The sequence below is a fragment of the Drosophila novamexicana genome, unplaced genomic scaffold, assembly GCF_003285875.2.
Source record: "Drosophila novamexicana strain 15010-1031.04,08,12 unplaced genomic scaffold, DnovRS2.1 tig00000986-arrow-arrow-pilon, whole genome shotgun sequence".
Taxonomy (NCBI): Eukaryota; Metazoa; Arthropoda; class Insecta; order Diptera; family Drosophilidae; genus Drosophila; species Drosophila novamexicana.
In genome coordinates, this window is record NW_020824835.1 from 2,154,574 (window position 1) to 2,174,049 (window position 19,476).

At 45.6% G+C, this 19,476-nt stretch overlaps 11 protein-coding genes and 2 non-coding genes across 15 annotated transcripts; 6 read left to right on the forward strand and 7 right to left on the reverse strand.

Annotated features, from left to right (window-relative positions):
* Positions 1-1,470: 1,470 nt before the first annotated feature.
* On the reverse strand, positions 1,471-2,191 carry LOC115765783 (RING finger and CHY zinc finger domain-containing protein 1). Its single transcript, XM_030709457.1, has 2 exons — positions 1,866-2,191; positions 1,471-1,807 (listed from the first exon to the last, which is right to left on the reverse strand). The coding sequence occupies exons 1-2, from the start codon at positions 2,057-2,059 to the stop codon at positions 1,492-1,494; spliced, it is 510 nt and encodes a 169-aa protein (XP_030565317.1). The 5' UTR covers positions 2,060-2,191; the 3' UTR covers positions 1,471-1,491.
* A 64-nt stretch (positions 2,192-2,255) lies between these two features.
* LOC115765778 (arfaptin-2) lies at positions 2,256-4,138 on the forward strand. 2 transcript variants are annotated; one of them, XM_030709451.1, is made up of 6 exons: positions 2,256-2,408; positions 2,500-2,987; positions 3,061-3,580; positions 3,651-3,819; positions 3,886-3,993; positions 4,056-4,138. In XM_030709451.1, exons 2-6 carry the CDS (start codon positions 2,789-2,791, stop codon positions 4,098-4,100), a joined length of 1,041 nt encoding a protein of 346 aa, XP_030565311.1. In that variant the 5' UTR covers positions 2,256-2,408; positions 2,500-2,788; the 3' UTR covers positions 4,101-4,138. The 2 variants fall into 2 exon arrangements, with proteins under 2 accessions (XP_030565311.1, XP_030565312.1); XM_030709452.1 differs by having other exon boundaries at positions 2,719-2,987.
* A 632-nt stretch (positions 4,139-4,770) lies between these two features.
* On the reverse strand, positions 4,771-5,305 carry LOC115765784 (DPH3 homolog). Its single transcript, XM_030709458.1, has 3 exons — positions 5,076-5,305; positions 4,941-5,015; positions 4,771-4,869 (listed from the first exon to the last, which is right to left on the reverse strand). Exons 1-3 carry the CDS (start codon positions 5,181-5,183, stop codon positions 4,792-4,794), a joined length of 261 nt encoding a protein of 86 aa, XP_030565318.1. The 5' UTR covers positions 5,184-5,305; the 3' UTR covers positions 4,771-4,791.
* A 62-nt stretch (positions 5,306-5,367) lies between these two features.
* On the forward strand, positions 5,368-6,661 carry LOC115765780 (dnaJ homolog subfamily C member 17). Its single transcript, XM_030709454.1, has one exon. It carries the CDS (start codon positions 5,645-5,647, stop codon positions 6,557-6,559), a length of 915 nt encoding a protein of 304 aa, XP_030565314.1. The 5' UTR covers positions 5,368-5,644; the 3' UTR covers positions 6,560-6,661.
* A 146-nt stretch (positions 6,662-6,807) lies between these two features.
* Positions 6,808-9,323, forward strand: LOC115765774 (GRIP and coiled-coil domain-containing protein 1). Its single transcript, XM_030709445.1, has 4 exons — positions 6,808-6,950; positions 7,012-7,131; positions 7,188-9,003; positions 9,066-9,323. The coding sequence occupies exons 2-4, from the start codon at positions 7,050-7,052 to the stop codon at positions 9,244-9,246; spliced, it is 2,079 nt and encodes a 692-aa protein (XP_030565305.1). The 5' UTR covers positions 6,808-6,950; positions 7,012-7,049; the 3' UTR covers positions 9,247-9,323.
* On the reverse strand, positions 9,269-10,750 carry LOC115765776 (protein arginine methyltransferase NDUFAF7 homolog, mitochondrial). The gene is made up of 2 exons (XM_030709448.1): positions 10,380-10,750; positions 9,269-10,320 (listed from the first exon to the last, which is right to left on the reverse strand). Exons 1-2 carry the CDS (start codon positions 10,716-10,718, stop codon positions 9,325-9,327), a joined length of 1,335 nt encoding a protein of 444 aa, XP_030565308.1. The 5' UTR covers positions 10,719-10,750; the 3' UTR covers positions 9,269-9,324.
* A 41-nt stretch (positions 10,751-10,791) lies between these two features.
* LOC115765782 (allergen Tab y 5.0101-like) lies at positions 10,792-11,771 on the reverse strand. Its single transcript, XM_030709456.1, has 2 exons — positions 11,625-11,771; positions 10,792-11,573 (listed from the first exon to the last, which is right to left on the reverse strand). The coding sequence occupies exons 1-2, from the start codon at positions 11,730-11,732 to the stop codon at positions 10,899-10,901; spliced, it is 783 nt and encodes a 260-aa protein (XP_030565316.1). The 5' UTR covers positions 11,733-11,771; the 3' UTR covers positions 10,792-10,898.
* Positions 11,772-12,124: 353 nt separating this feature from the next.
* Positions 12,125-13,097, forward strand: LOC115765781 (allergen Tab y 5.0101-like). Its single transcript, XM_030709455.1, has 2 exons — positions 12,125-12,267; positions 12,319-13,097. Exons 1-2 carry the CDS (start codon positions 12,145-12,147, stop codon positions 12,991-12,993), a joined length of 798 nt encoding a protein of 265 aa, XP_030565315.1. The 5' UTR covers positions 12,125-12,144; the 3' UTR covers positions 12,994-13,097.
* Positions 13,098-13,400: 303 nt separating this feature from the next.
* On the reverse strand, positions 13,401-16,314 carry LOC115765777 (60S ribosomal protein L3). 2 transcript variants are annotated; one of them, XM_030709449.1, is made up of 6 exons: positions 16,228-16,309; positions 15,735-15,927; positions 15,366-15,534; positions 14,748-14,883; positions 14,047-14,436; positions 13,401-13,836 (listed from the first exon to the last, which is right to left on the reverse strand). In XM_030709449.1, exons 1-6 carry the CDS (start codon positions 16,228-16,230, stop codon positions 13,480-13,482), a joined length of 1,248 nt encoding a protein of 415 aa, XP_030565309.1. In that variant the 5' UTR covers positions 16,231-16,309; the 3' UTR covers positions 13,401-13,479. The 2 variants fall into 2 exon arrangements, with proteins under 2 accessions (XP_030565309.1, XP_030565310.1); XM_030709450.1 differs by lacking the exons at positions 13,401-13,836; positions 14,047-14,436; positions 14,748-14,883 and adding an exon at positions 14,906-15,125 and having other exon boundaries at positions 16,228-16,314.
* Positions 15,209-15,286, reverse strand: LOC115765797. The gene has a single exon (XR_004018150.1). It is a non-coding gene; the product is annotated as a small nucleolar RNA U83 (small nucleolar RNA).
* On the reverse strand, positions 15,610-15,691 carry LOC115765796. The gene has a single exon (XR_004018149.1). It is a non-coding gene; the product is annotated as a small nucleolar RNA U43 (small nucleolar RNA).
* A 28-nt stretch (positions 16,315-16,342) lies between the features above and the next one.
* On the forward strand, positions 16,343-17,612 carry LOC115765779 (nucleoporin Nup37). Its single transcript, XM_030709453.1, has 3 exons — positions 16,343-16,636; positions 16,703-17,111; positions 17,172-17,612. Exons 1-3 carry the CDS (start codon positions 16,493-16,495, stop codon positions 17,585-17,587), a joined length of 969 nt encoding a protein of 322 aa, XP_030565313.1. The 5' UTR covers positions 16,343-16,492; the 3' UTR covers positions 17,588-17,612.
* Positions 17,613-17,718: 106 nt separating this feature from the next.
* Positions 17,719-18,643, forward strand: LOC115765666 (mediator of RNA polymerase II transcription subunit 7). The gene is made up of 2 exons (XM_030709324.1): positions 17,719-18,125; positions 18,183-18,643. The coding sequence occupies exons 1-2, from the start codon at positions 17,796-17,798 to the stop codon at positions 18,513-18,515; spliced, it is 663 nt and encodes a 220-aa protein (XP_030565184.1). The 5' UTR covers positions 17,719-17,795; the 3' UTR covers positions 18,516-18,643.
* Positions 18,644-19,476: the final 833 nt, after the last annotated feature.

A 19,476-nucleotide genomic window follows, 5' to 3' on the forward strand; every position in this document is an offset into this window, starting at 1 on the left:
TTTGTAGTTATGGGCAAAGGGGACAAGTATTATTATTTCTCCTATGTAATTGAAGACATGTCAAGTGAAGAGCGTGCTCGCACGGCAAGTAAAGCATGTTGTCCGGCTCCATGGGCTCGTTGCAGATGAAGCAACCGTCGAAGGGCTCATTAAGGCGCATCACAATCTGATCGCAATACGGACATACGCGGCTGGTTTCTCGGTATTCCACAAAGCATGGATGTTGACACAACGCATGACCACAATTTAATCTATGCATATTGACTGGGATTCATTGGCTCTAGGCAAACGGCGCAAAAGTCAGGACGTCTGCGTGAGATTCAAATTAGCAGTTTCTAAAAAAACAAGAATCGCAAGCATTTACCTGTCTCGAACACGCTCTGTTTGGGTTGGTCTTCTAACGTTGACGTTATTATTGGGACGACCTGCAAAGTGTGTGCCAGAGTGCGACTGAGAGGACCTACTGTTGGGTATATTAAAATAAATTGTAGCTGCTGCAACAATTGCGCAGATGCCCATAACAATATCTAAATAATCCATGTTTCCGTCTCCGTATACAGATGTTGTAATCACTAGTTAAATATATTTATTTTCTCTCACTGACTTGCAGCTACTTGTCTGAAAACCCCCTAAAATAAATGTTTCGTTTTAATTTGCCAATCACATAATGTGCTTACATTTATTGCCACACTGTTCAAATAAAATCAATACTACTATTTTACACTAGTCTGGCAAACTAACATATTTATATACGTTTTTGCTTTGTATTTAGATTGGCAAATTAAATTTTTATCAATTCTCATCGTAAAAAATGTAACAAAAACTGTATGTGTATGTGCCTTATTGATATTAGACATAACTCGAAGTTGAGGTATTTTCGTTTAGCCGGCAAATGGTCACACACTCTCCTTATAATTATTTACCTTTGCTCTAAATTGATTTACTTGGCATGAGTAGCACAAGTCTCCACATATCACGTGATATAAATTAAGTTTAATAAATGCATCGGTCGCCAACTACAAGTTACAATTCGTCTCCATTGTGACGCCCTGGCTGACCGCTGAGGATTTCCCCAGCGTTCTGGCAGGCGGCCTGGATCCGTCCGTGTAATTGGTGGACAATTTCAAATGGTGAGTGATTGGGTGAGATCTCGAGTCATAATATTCAATGTCGCTCCTTTATTTTAGCCTTGATCGGCTGGTCATTCATTGCAGGAACGGATTTTTGCTTTGCAAACACTGGCCGCGCATCTGGTTTGTGCGCCTCGCTCATAAATCAAGCATCATTGAGACGTTCGGGCTTCGTTCGCAGCCTACATCAGTGTCAAGAGCTAGGACATTTAAAAACTTAGACAGCGTTTATTGTTTTCAATAAAATTTGTAAACACTAAAAGAAGGCACTTAACCTATTGATATCATAATAACTATGCATATATATATAAAGCTAAGTGTGCGCCTTGGTGTCTTAATATTGCTTTAGTTGATAAAGTCGTTAAAGTTTCTTTGAGCAAAGGGGACAAGTTTTGTAGTTTTCTTTCTTATATGACTCCAGACATATTTTGTGTAGAGCGTGCTCACACGGCAAGTACTGAATGGTCTTTGGCGACATGGGCTCGCAGCAGATGCAGCAGTCGTCGCCGGGCACGTTGATGCGTATTACAAGCTTTTTGCAATACAGACAGTAGCGATCCCACTCGCGGTATTGTGCAAAGCATGGAAATTGACACAGCGCATGACCGCAGTTCATTATATGCATCGTGTGGGCTGTCATTTCCTTTAGGCAAATGATGCACTTGTCGCCGGGTTCGCTAAAATGCAACCGATTACAATTAAGACTATAAACACACAAGAAGCTCATGTATTTACCTGGCACGAAAACGCTGCGCTTTGCCATCTTTTTTGCTTTGTCTTCCACAATCGTTGCTTTCGTCGCCGTCATTGGGTCGTCTGCCAGTGTTGGACTGATAAGAGGACACCCTTGCAGGCATACTAAAATAAATTGCAGCGGCTGCAGCTGCAATTACGCAGCCGATGCCCATTATCAACTGCATATAAACCATTCTTCCGTCCTCGCATATAACTGTTGCAATCGCAGATTGAATATTTTTATTTTTTGTACTGGTTAATTGGGTTGTTGTACAATTATATCGCTTTTTTAGGGATTTACAGCTCTACTTGTCTGAAATCCCCCTAAAATAAATGTTGTGCTAGTTTGCCATTCACTTAACTTTTTTTCCATTTGTTACCACACCGCTCAAACATAATCAGTGCTGCCACATTTTTAAATTAAGATAATCTAACATTTTGCATTATTGCAACAAGCTAACATACACATATAGGGTTTTTCTTTATTTTGATGGCAAACTAAACTTTTGATATTGCTCAACATAACTCATGTAAATAACAATGGTAAGCTTTTGTGCCTTATTGAAATTTAAGCAATCGTCAAGTGTTCACGTCTTTTATGTGGAAAATGTGGTATTTTCGCACGGCCTGGCAGTCGGTCACACCGCGTCCTTTTTAATTCTATGCTTTTTCTTTGCTCAAATAAATTTAAATTGTATAAATTGTAATTGCGGCAGTGCTGCATTTGAGAATAGTTTCTTGGTGTGCACAACATACGATAAAGAATTTAGAACGCTCCATCTACCGTGTGATATCGATTTGAGTGCACCGGTAGCCAACTACAAGCCAAATCGTCTCCGTCGCTACCCCTCAGACCCAGTGAACGATTTTTCTGGTGCAATTAAAGTACATTACTCACTGATAAGGCAACGAGGAAAGCAAGCATGGCGGAACGTGAGCGCAGCATACATGAAATGCTTAAAGACACACCATCGATGAACGACAGCTGCGATGCCGTGCACACTGGCACGGAAGGCGGCAGCCTGGGAATGATGGGGATAAGCGGCAGCGCCAGCAGTCACATTATTGGAACAGGCATCCCGTTAAGTACGTCCGCCAGTTTGCCATTACGAAATCATTCAGGTGTGTAGCTAAACCTTATACATATATAATTCGTGGATAACATTTTGATTTGGTGTTGGCATTCCTTCCGCAGCGCCCACCACACCCATGTCACCTATAAGTCCACAAGCGAGCAACGGTTTCCTAACATCAGCAGACGGCAGCAGCAGCCTGATACGGACGAGTGCTTCCAAGATTGATAGCATCAAGAACTGGAGCATATCAACGTATAAGTGCACGCGTCAGATAATGCTCGAGAAGCTGGGGAAATCACAGCGTACCGTCGATTCGGAACTGGAGGCGCAGATCGAACAGCTGCGCGAGACCCAACGAAAATATTTGTCCATTTTACGATTGACGCGCGCCTTCAGCTCACATTTCCAACACGTTGTGGTGTCACAGCAATCACTGGCGGACGCCTTTGCCGATCTGGCGCAAAAAAATCCCGAACTGCAGAAGGAGTTCATCTGCAATTCGGAGACGCAACGAAACTTGACAAAAAATGGCGAATTACTCTTGAATGCGTTAAACTTTTTCATCTCATCGGTCAATACGCTATGCAACAAAACCATAGATGATACCCTCCTAACGATACGACAATACGAGACGGCTAGGTAGGCCGATAAATCCTTATAAGCTATATAGCATAAATTATGCCTACAACTGATTCATCAATATTTGCAGAATCGAATTCGATGCCTATCGAATGGATCTGGAGAACACAAAGCCAGAAATAACCCAAGCGGCGGCTTCTCTGGAAGAGACCCAGCGCAGCTATGCGCATCACAAGGATCAATACGAAAAGCTGCGTGGTGATGTAGCCATCAAAATGCAATTTCTCGATGAGAATCGCGTAAGTTTTGTTTGCAGCCTATTTTATATGTTAAACAAAAGCGAATACATTTCCAACTTCACGCAGATCAAAGTGATGCACAAGCAGCTCATTCTGTTGCACAATGCCATTGCCGCGTACTTCTCAGGCAATGCCATGGCACTGGAGAGCACATTGAAGCAGTTCAACATTAAGGTGAGTGTGATCCTTCCCATGTGTATTGTCAACACCACTCATTAGTCTTTTATTAATTCTAGCTAAAGTCTCCAAATAACATCACTGGTTCATGGCTGGAACAGTAATATGGACCTGCACATCAGCACATTCAAGAAACAAAGTATTACCCCCTGTAGCACATGAACCACTTTTCGCCTACATGCCGGCATTTATGCGTATATTCAAATATAGCTGAAGGAGTACGCTCTCTATAAAAGCTGCATGACTTGAAACAATATCTAAAGCTTAAATTTAAGTCGAACTTCTAATTGATAAGCAGAAAGTGAAGGCGAGCACAGTCCATAAGGCACGATTTCCATGTAACTATTTACATTTCCACACAACTCGTACTTAAAATAGTTCCTTCTGTTTCAAAATTTATATATTTAAGTTGAACTCAACGCGCTCACCTCAACCACTTCTAGCCGAATAGCGCTCAGTGCAATATATTTATTTGTTTGAGTTTTATTTTAAGCTGATCAGTCAATAAGAACAAGCTACGTTGAAGCAGCGCGGTAAATGTATCTCAAATTTTTTGGCCATCTGTGCGCTTATTGGCTGTCTGGCATATTTAATTTATTTATTAATCCTTTGTATATTTAAACATAAAAAACATCACCCAAAATTCAACAAAAAAGTGTACACAAACCAAACAAGTTTTCGCTAATGTGTACTTTAATCGAATTGTTTACTAGTCAGCATATTATTTACAATAAAGGGAAGTATACAAATAAAAACCTATTTAGTTAAAAACAAAATTAATTAGACGCTGGAGGCCTAATTTTTCTCCAGCTTCAACTCGCTTAGCTTTTCATTAAGCGCCGCTGACTCATCCTCCTCCGCTTTAAACATGTCCTGACGTTCACATGAATTAAAATGTTTCTGGTAAGCAGCTATTTATTAAAGTTATATGGATAAACACCTACCGCATCGTATATCACTTTTACGATAAGCGAACAGCTCGGACAAGTGGCTACCTCCTCGCCCTCTATAAGCTCCTCCTGCCCAGCAGAAAGCGGATATTAGTAACAGCCAAAAGTTGGTTTTTGATGCGAGTTTACCTTGGAAATTTGAAATCGATCGCCGCAGGGACAAGGATAGTAGTACATCTCCTCCTCCTCGTCGTACTCGAAATCTTCAATCTCGACCTCGTCGTGGTAGATACTCATAGTGTCCCTGCTCTCTCTCTCTCTCTCTCTTGCTACCTATGATATTGCATTATGCTTGATTATTCATATAACACAAATGAGACGCACGCCAATAGCCCGCACGTTGCGGTTGCGACGTTGCCAGACTGTCGCGTAGAACAGCTGATCTGCAATCATTTCTACCCGAACTGTAAGCAAATCAAAACCGCTTGTAAATTTTTTTTCCTTACTACATTGAAAGTAAAAAGCGAACACGACTCCCATCCTAATAAGAGTCCTGACTGACTTGTTTATGATTTTATATTATGCGATATCACTCATATAATACAAACGTGATGCATGCCAATGGGCCTCACTTTGCGGTCGCCGTGTTGCCAGTCTGTCACATATAACAGCTGGCATGCAAGCGTTTCTAGCCGGCTTGTAAGCAAATCGCAAGCGTTTCCAAATTTTTGGTTTAACTGAATTAGAAAGTTAAAACCATGACCAACAAGAAGTATAGTGATGTCAACCTGTACGACTTGCTTGGCGTATCCATCGAAGCCGAGCAGATTGAAATACGCAAAGCGTATCGAAAACGCGCTCTCGACTGCCATCCGGATAAGAATCCCGACAATCCACAAGCGGCGGAACGTTTTCATGAGCTGTCCAAGGCGCTGGAAATACTTACTGATGTAACTGCGCGCGCCGCCTACGACAAGGTACTCAAGGCAAAAAAGGCCGCAGAGTTGCGTACCAAACAGCTGGACAGCAAAAGACAAAAGCTAAAGGAGGAACTGGAGCAGCGAGAACGGGCCGCGCTAGACAAGCAGCAAGTAGGTCAGCCGTACAGCACAATACGTAAGAGCGATGAGGAGGTGCTGCAGGAACAAATTGAACGCTTGCGACGCGAAGGTTCCAAACTTCTGGAGGAGGAGCAGCGGGCAATGCGGGAGCAGCTTAAACGCAGCTACAATGAACAACAGCAGCGCCAGCAGAAGCAACAAACACCCGGATTCGACTCTGCGCAGCATCGCATCACGATTAAATGGAAGGCGGATAAGAATGATGCCAGCAACGGCGGCTACACGCACGAGCAGCTCTTGCAGTACCTCAAGAAATATGGCGAGGTTGTGGCGCTGGTCATGAACACAAAAATACGCGGCCGTGCCATGGTGGAGCTGAACACACGAGAAGCCTGCGACATGGTTCTGGCCTATGAGAAAGGCAATCCAGCGAATCCATTGCACTTTCAGTGGGTATCACGGCTGGCTGAAGACAAGCCAACAACGCCCTCGACGGCGCCAAGCAGTGCAACGACACGGGATTACGAGGACTTGGTCATGCGTAAGCTGCGCCAAGCTGAGGAGCGCAAACGTTTAATCGAAAACATGATGAAAGAGGAAGGCGATGAATAACCGTTGAAAAGTGTAGCATAAGTTATAATTTATTAAAACCAGTTGGCAGCACTGCCGACAGCTGTTGACATAAATAAACGGGAAAATAAAGTGGGGTATATTAGGTTTTCGAAATAAGTAAAAGAAGTTTTTGTGTGCTGAGAACTGGAATGGATTGGAACACATTTATGTGTATAGAAAATTATTTATTTCTCATTTTTACGCCTAACAAATTTTGTCAACCCATTATATCAGATGAGTACATATGTTTTACACGTAGTAAATGTATATTTTGAATGCTTCTCTAGCGCAAAATAATTTTAAATAACACGCACTAGACTGCACAACAGAGCGTCCCAGCGTTCAGGCTTGGTACAGGGTATCAAGTAGTCGCTAATGCAGCTGCTTTCATGTTAGTTGAATGTGTATCAAAATGCCACGAGAGAAAAAATAAATTCGCTTTTGAGTTGCAGAAAACCTTGATTATAATTGTGATTGGAGCTTATGCGAAATGGATAAACGACAGCGCGAGCTGGAGGCTCTAGTGACCACGCAGAAGGAGCAACTGTCGCGCTACGAGAAGCGACTCAAGGGTAAGTCCGTGGTGCAGTAAAAATATTTGTTATTTATTATTTATTTCAAAATACAGACGTGGTCACTGCGTACAAGGGGCTGCTCAAGGAGAAGGAAGCACTCGAGACGAGCCTGGCGGCTCATGCGGAAGCTACGGGCGTCAAAGACGCAAGTGCTGCCGCAGGCGCTGTCACAGCCGATGGCCAAGCCAGCGGGGATGCTGCCGATGGATCCACTGCCACTGGCACCAGTAATGGCAGTGATGCGTCTGGCAACGATGAAAAGGGTCAGCTGCAGACGCAAATCATAACGCTGATGAACTCTCTAGCCACGCTGTCGGCGGAAAAGTCGCGCATGGAGGCCTCTTTCCAGGCGGACAAGAAACAGTTGCGCGCTCAGATAGCGCAAAAGGAGCAGAGCATACAGGAGCTGCACGCCAAGGCCAAGGAGCAAGCGCAGCGTGCTAAAAATGACGTGGATGAGGTGAAGGCCAAGTGGATCATCGAGCGACAGGAACGCGAAAAGGAGACCAACAATCAAATGATAATGCTGCGTGAGCTTCAAAAGCTGTATGCGGATGAACGCCACCTCAAGGAGAACATTGAGATGCAGCTGAACAACTTTAAGACGCAATTCGCCAGCAACGAGGCCGAGAACAGTCGCCTGCGGGAGCTGCAGCTGCAGCTAAAGGAGGCGCGTGCCCAACTGAAACAATGCCAGTCGAAGGCGGAACAAACGACTGCCGCTGCCGCGGCCACTGACAGCAGCGCACTGTTGCAGCAGGTGCGCCAGGAGATGCAGCAGCTCAAGGAGCAGCATTCGGTGGCCATCAAGCAGGAGCAGAGACGCGTGCTGCGCGCCGAAGAGCAAAGTCGACGACAGGCAGCACTGCACGAGGATCGAGTGGCCAATTTGGAGGCACGCCTAGCCGAGCTGAGCAGCACGGTGGGCAATTACGATCGCTTGCGCCAACATGATCAGAACAGCATACATGCGCTCAAGCAGCAGCTGCACGAGCTTGAGCAGGCGCAAACCCGTACAGCGCCCGCGTCGCGACTACTCAACGAAAGCGACGCTGACATGAGTGCTCTGGTGGATGAAATTGGACGCCTAAAGAAGCTGCTGGCCAATGCCAATGCGCACTCTTCCAATCCAATGGACCTCAGCCAGGTGCTGGGCAGCAGCAAAGCGGCCGTAACCGCCGATAGCCACGTGCACTGCGAGCAACAGCTGCAGAGCTTGCAGCAGTTGCTGGAGAACGGCAAGCAGCAGCGTTTGCAGCTAGAACAGAAGATTCGTCTGCAACAGACGCACATACAGACGCTGCAGGACAAGGTGCAGGTGCTCAATCGCAATATAGATGAGGCCGAGCAGGATCTGAAGCAGCAGGGCGACAAGATGCGTCTAGCGCTCAAGAACGAGCGCGCCAAATGGCAGGAGGCGAAAGCGGAGCTAGAGAACGAGACACGCTGCAAGCTTAACGAGCTGGAGCAGCTGCTTCAAAAGCAGCGGCAGCGTTCATTACAGCTGCTCGACGAGAAGGAGCAGGAGATTAAGACGCTGCAAACCTCCTTCGAGGTGTTTCACAAGCCCAACACTTCGCCCCTGGAGGCCAGTGAAGCGTTAGCCTACTCCTCGGACGCAGACAGTGTTGAAGTGGATGGAGAACGCGAAGCAAAACTGAAGGTGAAGCCGAAAAAGCTGTCCTTGAGCGAAAACTGTCACATGCTGCACTATGCCAATGAGCTGGCGCGCAAGGACATTGAAATCACAACACTCCGCAAATCCAAATACGCGGCCGAGTCCACGCTGCGCAAGGCTATACAGGACAAGGTCACCGCACAGCAGGAAATGCACGAGAAGATCGAGTTGCTCGAGGAGCAGGTGGACAGGTGAGTCGCGACCTCAGGCAAAGCCAGTGTGCGCTTATTTCATTTTTAATCTTCCACTGCAGACTGGAACGCTGCAAGACGCGCGAAGGCGCCAATTTGGAGTACCTGAAGAACGTCATCATTAGCTTCATTGTCACTCGGGATGCCGATGACAAGCGTCACATGTTGAACGCCATCAGCGCTGTGCTGCAGTTCACCAGTGCCGAGATGCAGACCATTAACGCAGCATTCCAGAAGAAATAGCATTCGATTGAAACATTAACAGTAGATCATGTATAGAACAGATTACATATATACATATATATAAATACAAAAGTTATATTATCCAAAGCCCGCCACGGGATATTTGTCTAGGTGGGCAGCCATTACGCCCGGGAACATGGCCAGAAACTTGAAGCGGCTGCCCATTTGCTTGGGATCGGTCAGCATCTCATAGCCGGAACGTATAATGTTCCGATTCTCGGGCAGCGCATGGGCCAGCAGCTGCTCCAGGCGCACCTCGCCTTGCATGCGCTTCAAAAAGTCGCCCTGCTGCACTGGCCCACAGCAGTGAATGTGACCGCGCGTCTCCGCCACGTGCTTGATGAGCCGAAAGTCTACATCGGCTGTAAGGTCCGCTGTGCCCGGCGCCAGCAGCGGATCGTGCAGTGCATGCTGCTTGAAGCCGCGAAATGTATCCTTCTTATCGCCAAGGTGGCCGTAGTCCATGATCAGCGCAATGCCACCGTGCTGCTCCAAACGCTCCGCCAGAATGCCCACATGGCGCTCTGCTTCCAGCGAGTACTCAAGGTGGTTGCGCGTCTCTTGCGGCACAGGTTTAAATAAACGCGAAACTGGCGTTTGCGCCTTGGACACAACGTAGCGAAAATCAGCGGGTTTTGAGCCCGTGTTCTGAGCCTGGGCCACATCGATGAGCAACTCTTGCCACTGGTCGTCAACAAGCCGCAGCTTGTGCACGGGCAGCGCATCAAAGAACTCGTGCGCCAGCACCAGCGAAAAGCCCGGCGGCACATCCTCCAGCCGGTGGTGCCAATAGGCCTGGGTGCCACTGGCCGTGGTGCCAATCTGGTAGTATGGCAGTTGCGCCTCTTCCGGCACCGTTTCGTGCTTGTAGCAAAACCGTTGGGCCTGCGCCTTGCTCAGAAACGGACTAATCTCGACCATATGCATGGTGAACTGGGCGCCCGTCTTGAATTTGGACAGCACCTTGAGCACATCGCGCGCCAGTGTGCCACGTCCTGGTCCCAACTCGACCAGCTGAAAAGGCGATGGGCTGCCCAGCTTCTGCCATTCGTTCATCAACCAAACGCCCACAAGCTGGCGGCGAGGAACGTTATTATTATTTAAGTTAGACCAGTAAAGTGCACAATAATCACCTCTCCGAAGATCTGTGAAATTTCCGGCGATGTTACGAAGTCACCCTCACGCCCAAACACATCCCGATTCATGTAGTAACCGCCTTGCGGATTCGTCAGCACCTCGCGCATGTACTCCGCCACGGTTATCGGTCCCGTGGCCAGCATTTTGGCCGTCAACTGCCTGGTCAGAGTTCTTTTGCCATTGCCAACAGACTGTGTGGTCGCCGTCTGCTCCGGCTTCTGCTTTTCCTGCACATCCACATTCTTGGCGCCAGACACCGCACTTAGATTAGGACGACGCACAGATTTGTAGCTGTAGCTGCGCCTGCTGCCAATTCGCAGCGCCTCGCGTAACATATTTTTTTACTCAATTCGTTGGAACTGCCAACTTGATCAAAAGTTAAAATAGAAAGGGGTTCTAATGTCGTTATTTTTATGTTTCATTCAAATGCAGTTTCTTTTTATTAAATTAAAGGCTTTGTATTACATTTCAAAATTGTGAATCATCAACTATTAATGCGCCCCTTCTCCCATTCCTTAGAACACCTTGATATCGGGAACAATCTTCTCGTTGTCGTAGATCTCCTTGGCATAGCACAGATTGGGGTAGTCGAAGGCGGCACCATAGCGATTCTTGCAGCCCGAGGTGGCCTTATCGCCGGGGGTGTACACGGGCTGACCAATCACGTTGGTTGTTGCAAAGTTGCAGGTCAGCACAAAGTGGTTATAGTAGTCGCGAGTGAAGCGCACAGCGGCACAGCCCACATGGGTGTTCTTTTCGGACACGGCAATGGTGAACTTGGCCACTTTCTTGTTTGGCAAATCCTCTGGGAAGCTGGCCAGAATCTCGGGCGAAGCATTGACACGCTCGGCAAACCAGTTCTCAATCTGCTCCTTGATGACCTCCGCATCGGTGTACTCGGACTCGGCACCGCTGTAGCTGAAAATGGCATTGTTCTGGCCAGCGTAGGCGAAGCGTTCGGTACTGCGGCACTTGTCTGGCAGTGACTGGCAAGTCTTCACATTGAAGAGGGCCAGATGTGTCAGCTCCTCGCACCACGTCATCTTTGCCATGCGTGCAGCCTTGGGCAGACCTTCGATTCCACCTCCGGCAACCTTGTTGCGCAGCTCATTAAACAGGGTCAGGATCAACTTCTCGTGTGGCTGAATGTTCACCTCCCGCACATCCTTAGGACATTCCTCACTAAAGTTCTGCAAGGCATTTGTGCTTAATTTGGGAGCTGGAGCGGATTAGACACTTACTCCTTTGTTATTGCAGCCTATGTGCTTGTCCAGGCAAGTGGGCAAGGCGCAGTAGTCCACAGCGGAGGCAATGCCTGCCAGGAGAGCCAACAGGAGAAGTACTTGCATTGTTCAAGTTATTGTGTTTACCAACAGTTCACTCTTAACTGATGATTGACTGGTGAAACAGTCGCTTATTTATAGCACCGGGATTACATATGTTGCCGAGTGACAGCAGTTACAGAAGCTTGAAACACATCTTCCTAGAATCACGGCACATTCGCACACACACACACATGCTTGCATTCATGTTTATTCAGAACTTGAGCTGTATATTATAACAACTGAGCTTAGTAGAAATGTCTGCTAAATCAAATCCATTCGAACATCTGCGTGCTCGGCCATTGGCGAATCGATTCACTACCTGGTAATAACCTCACACATGTGTGATTCTTTGTTTACCTAATGGAGCCCGGTCGGGTATAAATTGATCTACTTTCGTGGTCATTCTTCAGTTGCAAGACAACAACCAACATATAAGATGTTCTCTAAAGTATCCGCGTTCATACTGCTGGCCACAGCTTTAGTCGGCCTAGTCGCTTCAGTTGACTACTGCGCCTTGCCCACTTGCCTGGACAAGCACATAGGCTGCAATAACAAAGGAGTAAGTGTCTAATCCGCTCCAGCTCCCAAATTAAGCACAAATGCCTTGCAGAACTTTAGTGAGGAATGTCCTAAGGATGTGCGGGAGGTGAACATTCAGCCACACGAGAAGTTGATCCTGACCCTGTTTAATGAGCTGCGCAACAAGGTTGCCGGAGGTGGAATCGAAGGTCTGCCCAAGGCTGCACGCATGGCAAAGATGACGTGGTGCGAGGAGCTGACACATCTGGCCCTCTTCAATGTGAAGACTTGCCAGTCACTGCCAGACAAGTGCCGCAGTACCGAACGCTTCGCCTACGCTGGCCAGAACAATGCCATTTTCAGCTACAGCGGTGCCGAGTCCGAGTACACCGATGCGGAGGTCATCAAGGAGCAGATTGAGAACTGGTTTGCCGAGCGTGTCAATGCTTCGCCCGAGATTCTGGCCAGCTTCCCAGAGGATTTGCCAAACAAGAAAGTGGCCAAGTTCACCATTGCCGTGTCCGAAAAGAACACCCATGTGGGCTGTGCCGCTGTGCGCTTCACTCGCGACTACTATAACCACTTTGTGCTGACCTGCAACTTTGCAACAACCAACGTGATTGGTCAGCCCGTGTACACCCCCGGCGATAAGGCCACCTCGGGCTGCAAGAATCGCTATGGTGCCGCCTTCGACTACCCCAATCTGTGCTATGCCAAGGAGATCTACGACAACGAGAAGATTGTTCCCGATATCAAGGTGTTCTAAGGAGTGGTCCATTACATATATATATATAGGGAACAGATTATATTGATATCTGAATTGTAATATCATGTCATAATCGATAAACCGTAATAAAAAATGCAAATCCATACTACGCTATTTTGTTGTAGGTTGCCATAGTAGAAGTGCATTGGATAACTCGGTGCATCCGTCGTTTATCAAAATGAGATTATTTGATTTAAAGAGATGGCAGTTGTATGATAAAGTCATCCGATCCAATCGACCCCGAACTATCAGCATATGAAGAATGTGCACATAAGTACGTTTATATAATAGGAAATCATATACAAATAGCGTTTAGCTATTTATAAACTCAAAATATATACACAATTTGATTTTAAGTTGTTATTAGCTTATTCAAAACCACATTTCTTTATTGCGCCGACTCTACCGCAACGCAGACGGTAGAAGCCAGCAATAAACCAAACAAGTGCATTTTGTATTGATGTTTTACAAAGATTGCGCCAAAGCTTAGGCGGTGGTAGGTGCGGCGGCGGCAGCGCTGGTGGTGGCAGCTGCTTCCTCCTTAAGACGGTCCTTCTTGAGGGGACCCATGAAGGCCAGCTTGTCGGCCGGGGTCTGGAAACGACCATGACCCATCTTGGACGAGGTGTCGATGAACTTGAGCTTGATCTGTTCCAGAGCCGAGCGCTTGGTGTGACGCAGCAGGGACTTGCGCAGGGTGATGATGCGCTTCTTGGAGCCAATGCAGCAGCCCTTGATCATGACAAAGTCGTTGTTGACCTCACCATAGTGGGGGAAGCCACCCATGGGCGTGATGCTCTTGTCGGTCAAATCGTACTCAGTAGAGGCATTGTTTTTGATGACCTGCAAATTGGAGAGCAGAGAAATGTGTATTAGACAAGTAGAACACTAAGAAAGGAAAAGTGTCTTGGGTCAAACGTTATCAGTCCTATCATTATAAAAATCACGGTTAATCAACCTTTTTATTTTCTTCGATGTCAATATTTTTTAGAGGTTTTATCATCATTAAAAATGAGAGCGAGAAAGACATATGTAATCGTCTTGTGTGCTTACCTTGCCATCCTTGGTATAGATGCCGGCACCGATACGGTAGATCTTCTTGTTGATTTCAGTACGGTGATGGTAACCCTTCTGACCGGCACGTGCCACGGTGGTGGACACGCGGGACGGATGCCAGGCACCGATACAGGCAACCTTGCGCAGACCCTTGTGCGTCTTGCGGGGCAGCTTCTTGGTGTGCCAACGTGAGGTGACACCCTTGAATCCCTTACCCTTGGTAACACCAACGCAATCGATCATCTCATCTTGGCCAAACACATTGCGGACCTGGATGGGCTTCTCGAGATGCTCACGCACCCACTTGACCTTATCCTCAATGGAGCCACCATTCAGCTGGATCTCCATGATGTGCGCCTTCTTCTGGCGTTGATTGATCAGACGGATCTGTGCGACAAGAGTATAAACAAAAAGTTATTACCAAAAATTGTATTGCAATGTTTTAGGACTGTGCGTGATATGGTTTAACCGTGCGTTCATCGCCTGAGCGGCTGCGCACCGTTACTGGAATATATCAAGCATCGCCACCCGAAGGGCGATTTGATCTGCGACGTTGCATCCATGAACTGTGCATTGAGGGACACAGCGCGAATGCTTTTTAGGCCAGGCGCACCGACCGGCCGCGAAGCACAATCGGCACAACAAGACCAAGGACGTCGCCACTAATAGACTATTCAATACATATTGAGCATAATTACCTGCGAGTGGGCAATCACGCGGATGACCTTGCAGTAGCGGAGCATCTTACGAAAATCGTTCTCGATGCTCTTCTTGCCTAAATCATCGGTCCACTTCTTGCTGGCCTTGGTGAAAGCCTTCTTCTGGCTCTTGTACCTGATTGGAACGAATTTGGAGACGTTGCGAATTAATACAGAGCCGAGAGTCAATCGATCGAACGCTGCATCAAGTCTGTGCGGGCGAAAGATAAAACGGGAAGTGCACCTCATCGCAATTGAAAGCGAGCGGAGATGACATCTTCCATGACGTGCTTACTCACAATTGACGCATTATTGGTCAATGCAGCTCACACGACTTGCATAGATTTGAAAAGCTCTCTCAGCGAACTGATCCAAGAACTTTATAAGTTTCGTTTAAGTTAGTTAACGTCTAAAAAATGGTCCACATCGCACACGCAGCAAGTGCAAATTGTACTGCAACTGCGATCAGAAGGAAGGCAGCAGAAATGGTAGAAGGTTTTTCGACAAAGGTCATTCAGATACCATCTCATCATCATCCAGCAGCACGCAGCACATGCAACTTGCAACGCGTGCGACCATCCAAAAAAAAAAAATGGCGTCCGACATTTTGTTACATACCAGTTCTTATAGAAGCGACGACGGCACTCCTCAGACAAATGCTGGGCCCAGACATTTACCAGGGCACGCAGACCGAATGGCGTCTCGATATAACCAACGGCGCCAACGGCAATCATTGGTGGCGTCTCCAAAATGGTCACAGCCTCGACGACTTCCTTCTTGTTGATCTCTGTAAAACAAAAATTAATTTTGAGGTTAAGCACGTGGTTTTCAGGCGACCAAAAATTCAGGATTTTGCTTAATGCAAATCAGTCCGCCCTAGTTAAGTCATAATCACAGTTGATCATTTGTGTTCTAACCATAAAAATTTAACTGTTTCTCATCATGGAAAATTCGATATAAACATATTTTAAAAATTTAATTACTCACTTGATCCAGGACGATCGGCTTCGCGCACAATGTGCGTCATGCCGGCCTTGTAGCCAATGAAGCAAGTCAGATGCACTGGCTTGGTGGCATCATCCTTGGGGAAGGCCTTAACCTTGCCACGATGACGGCAGGAGCGCTTCTTGGGGTAGAAGGCCATGGAGCCATGACGAGGTGCAGAAAATTTACGATGAGACTGCAAATGTAAGTTTCACAAAATTTCTTGATTATTTGTTCATTTACTATCGAGTTCAATTTTACTTGAAAATGTTTTTTTTAGGTTATGTATGCATATTTAATTTAAAGTTGCACACACGTGTCAAAAATAAGAACTAAATTCACTTTAGCATCATAAGCTACTTTAATGCTCTTACTGCATATCACTACTAAATAATCATAAATATCTAATGTTATTTATATTTATTTAGATTTATTTATTTATATTTTTAGAGAATTTATCTTATTTCTTTTTTAATTTTCACGGAGCTAAACTCACCATGACGTCCGTTCACTTCAGACGCTGAAACAGAAAGAAAGGAAGTGAATGTTTGAAAAGCGAACTCGGCTACGCTTGCTGTGAGCAGTGTTGTTAATCATTTAAAAAAAAAATGAAGTTGGCGTTGATTATCTAACATGAGTGTTGTCAAGTCGCAAGGCTGCCAACTTGTGGCAATCTGAAGCGAAATTGTCCAACACATGCGTAAACATATTGGCGCCGGCAATTTGTTGCATCTCTTACATTATTAATAATATAAATCAAAATGCGAACAGTAACAGATCCCGATCACAGCATATTGATGGGCGAAGCCATCAGTTGCTACGAAATATGCGAAAACGACTTTGCCTACAACCTGATCTGTGTTGCTCAACAAAAACATCTCTCGTTGATATTAATTAGTTTGCCGGCAAGTACAAGAAATACAACAATAGAGTGTATCCATAACATAGAGCTTTCATTTGATTATGTTTAGGAGGAGAGCGGCGATTTCGTGTGGAATCATTTACAGGACATGGAGATACCAGACGAAGACGCCCGCTGTCACAAGATCGCCTTCTCGCCAGATACCTCTCTGAACTGCACGCCAAACAAAGTAACCATTTGCACTTCGATTGGGAAGTGCGGCATGACACTTTTCCACACGAACCTAAATCAGTTTAGCAGCGTGCAATCCTTGCGAGGACACAGCAATTATGTAAACGACATTGCCTGGGTCTGCGAAGGCGAGCTGCTAGCCTCTGTGAGCGATGACTTCACCTGCAAGTTTTGGAACGTCACAACGACTTTTGAGAACGTTATCACCTTCTGCCTGTCATCGGCGGGCGTATCAATTAAAAGCCATCCAGAGGATCCCAACAAAGTGCTTGTGGCTGAGAAGCGTGGTATGGTTTATTTATGATTGTTTATTGGAGCACCGCACCTATTAACACACTTGCCTTTAGGTATTATCCATTTGTATAATGTGCGCAGCAAGCAAACAGTTGTGTCCGTTGAATCGCCGAAATTTCCGCTCATGTCCGCGGATTGGGCAAACAGTAACAGGCTGTTTGTAACGGCTTTGGCTGGCGGAGATATTGTCACTTGGGATCTGAGCCGTCCATTTGTCCCAGCCGATATAAAGCAGGTGCACGAAGATGGCGGTCGCATTGTGCGCTTCGCTCCTGGCAGCACAGAGATCGCAATGGCCAGCATTGGTCGTCCGGATCTTACTTTGAAAGTTTTTGTGGCAAAGTCAACGGTGCCGCTAATTGAGTCGCCCCTGAAAACCTATGGTGGCCTGGCTTGGCACCATCGCTTGCCATACATAAGTGCAGCATCTGATAAAAAATTGTATTTTTGGAAGGTCCAAATTAAATAATCAGGAAGGGAATCATAATAAAGAATTTTTTAATTGGCACCAACTCAAAGTTGGTATTTTAATATTAGATTTAGGTTTGGTATTTTTGTTTGGGTATTTTTACAGATTTTCGCCAACGGTCACACTGCCATCAATGTATTTTTTATTTGTTTTTAATAAAATAAACACATCCCAAAACTGCTACTGGTTATAAAAATAGACGCGCAAGATGTCGACCCCCGAAACACAGGTTTCTAGTTTGCCTATGCCGCCGGAGCGGTACATCAGCAACTACACGGAGGAGAACATAAGGAGAAATCGGGCACCGCGGCCGCCACCACCGCCATCACAACATGAAGTGTACAGCATGTTTGGCATACAGTACAACAACGACGAGATGATACGCTCTCTAGAATCGCAGAACATTAAACGTCTCATACCCATTCACTTTGACCGTCGGAAGGAGCTCAAGAAGCTGAATCACTCGCTGCTCGTCAATTTTTTGGATCTTATTGACTTTTTGATATTAAATCCAGACAGTCCCAGGCGTACAGAGAAAGTGTGTTGATAAATAAGTCCATGTTATTTACATATAATTGATGTTTCCTATGCACAGATTGATGACCTGAGTCTGCTCTTTGTAAATATGCATCATTTATTGAATGAGTTCAGACCCCATCAGGCTCGCGAAACTTTGCGTGTGATGATGGAAATGCAGAAGAGGCAACGCGTGGAGACGGCCACGCGTTTTCAGAAGCACTTGGAACGTGTTCGTGATATTGTCAACAGCGCCTTCTCTGCACTGCCCACGCTATTTGACGAGGATGAAAATGGCGGCGCAAAAGTCAAAATGGAAGTGGATCCCTTGGATTCAAATGCGGCGGCTAAAAACGATCCCAGCTATCAGCATGATCGCATGATGTGCAAGCTGGTGGATGCCATTGACTGAGACATATACATCTATATATATATATATATATGTGCTGGAGAGATATATTGTCAGTCTTGCAAATTTGCCTAGGCTTACCTGAAATATATATAAAAAGAACTGTACCATAATTACATGTATAAGAAATAAATTTATTATATTTTCTATGACATGTTTATAATACACATTGAAATAAGCGACGTGTAAGCTGCAATCATTAAATTCTTCTTTCTGACAGTCATTGCCGAAACGTAAAATGTGCGGAATTTGTCATCAGAATCGGTCGTGCGCCCTATCATAATTAGCTTCAAGCTACTATTCACAATGGGATTTCACCATCTTGATGACGTATCTTTTAAAACGATAATGTTGCCTGGCCAACCATTCATTTATATTTGTATGGCTATTATTCTTTAATAAACAAATCATGTAAGTAGTTTGGTAAACATTCATAACTGCTAAGTCAGGACACGCCGTGCTTAACACGTGTTCCCCAGCCCCCCCCAAAACGTCAGTTATCCAAAGCTATCGTAGTTGCTACCTTATAGCTTATCATTGCTTGGGCCTCTCACTGATAAGCTAAGCGTTGATTAGGGTCTGCATAAGACTGGAGAATGGCTAGACAAAATATGTGTTTAGTTTAGCCCATGTTAGGCCAAGAATTGCAGTTGTCTAATTAATTTAGATTTTGTAAAATACGAATTTAATATTAACGTTTTTAAAAAAAATATAATTTCGATAATTAAAAAAATTTAATTATATCTATGGTACAAGGTCTGCACACCTGGTTTCCTGCGCTAATTAAAGGGCAGCACATACCCTTTTTTTTGTTTTTGCATTTTTCGATATGATATAATACAATGTAAAGCTGAATGCGTAGGGGGTTTAAATTTAACGTTTTAAGTGGGTTAAATTCATTTTTATGCGATTATAATCTTTATGGCAACGCCGACGAAAGCATGTTGACGCTGTGAAATCTATG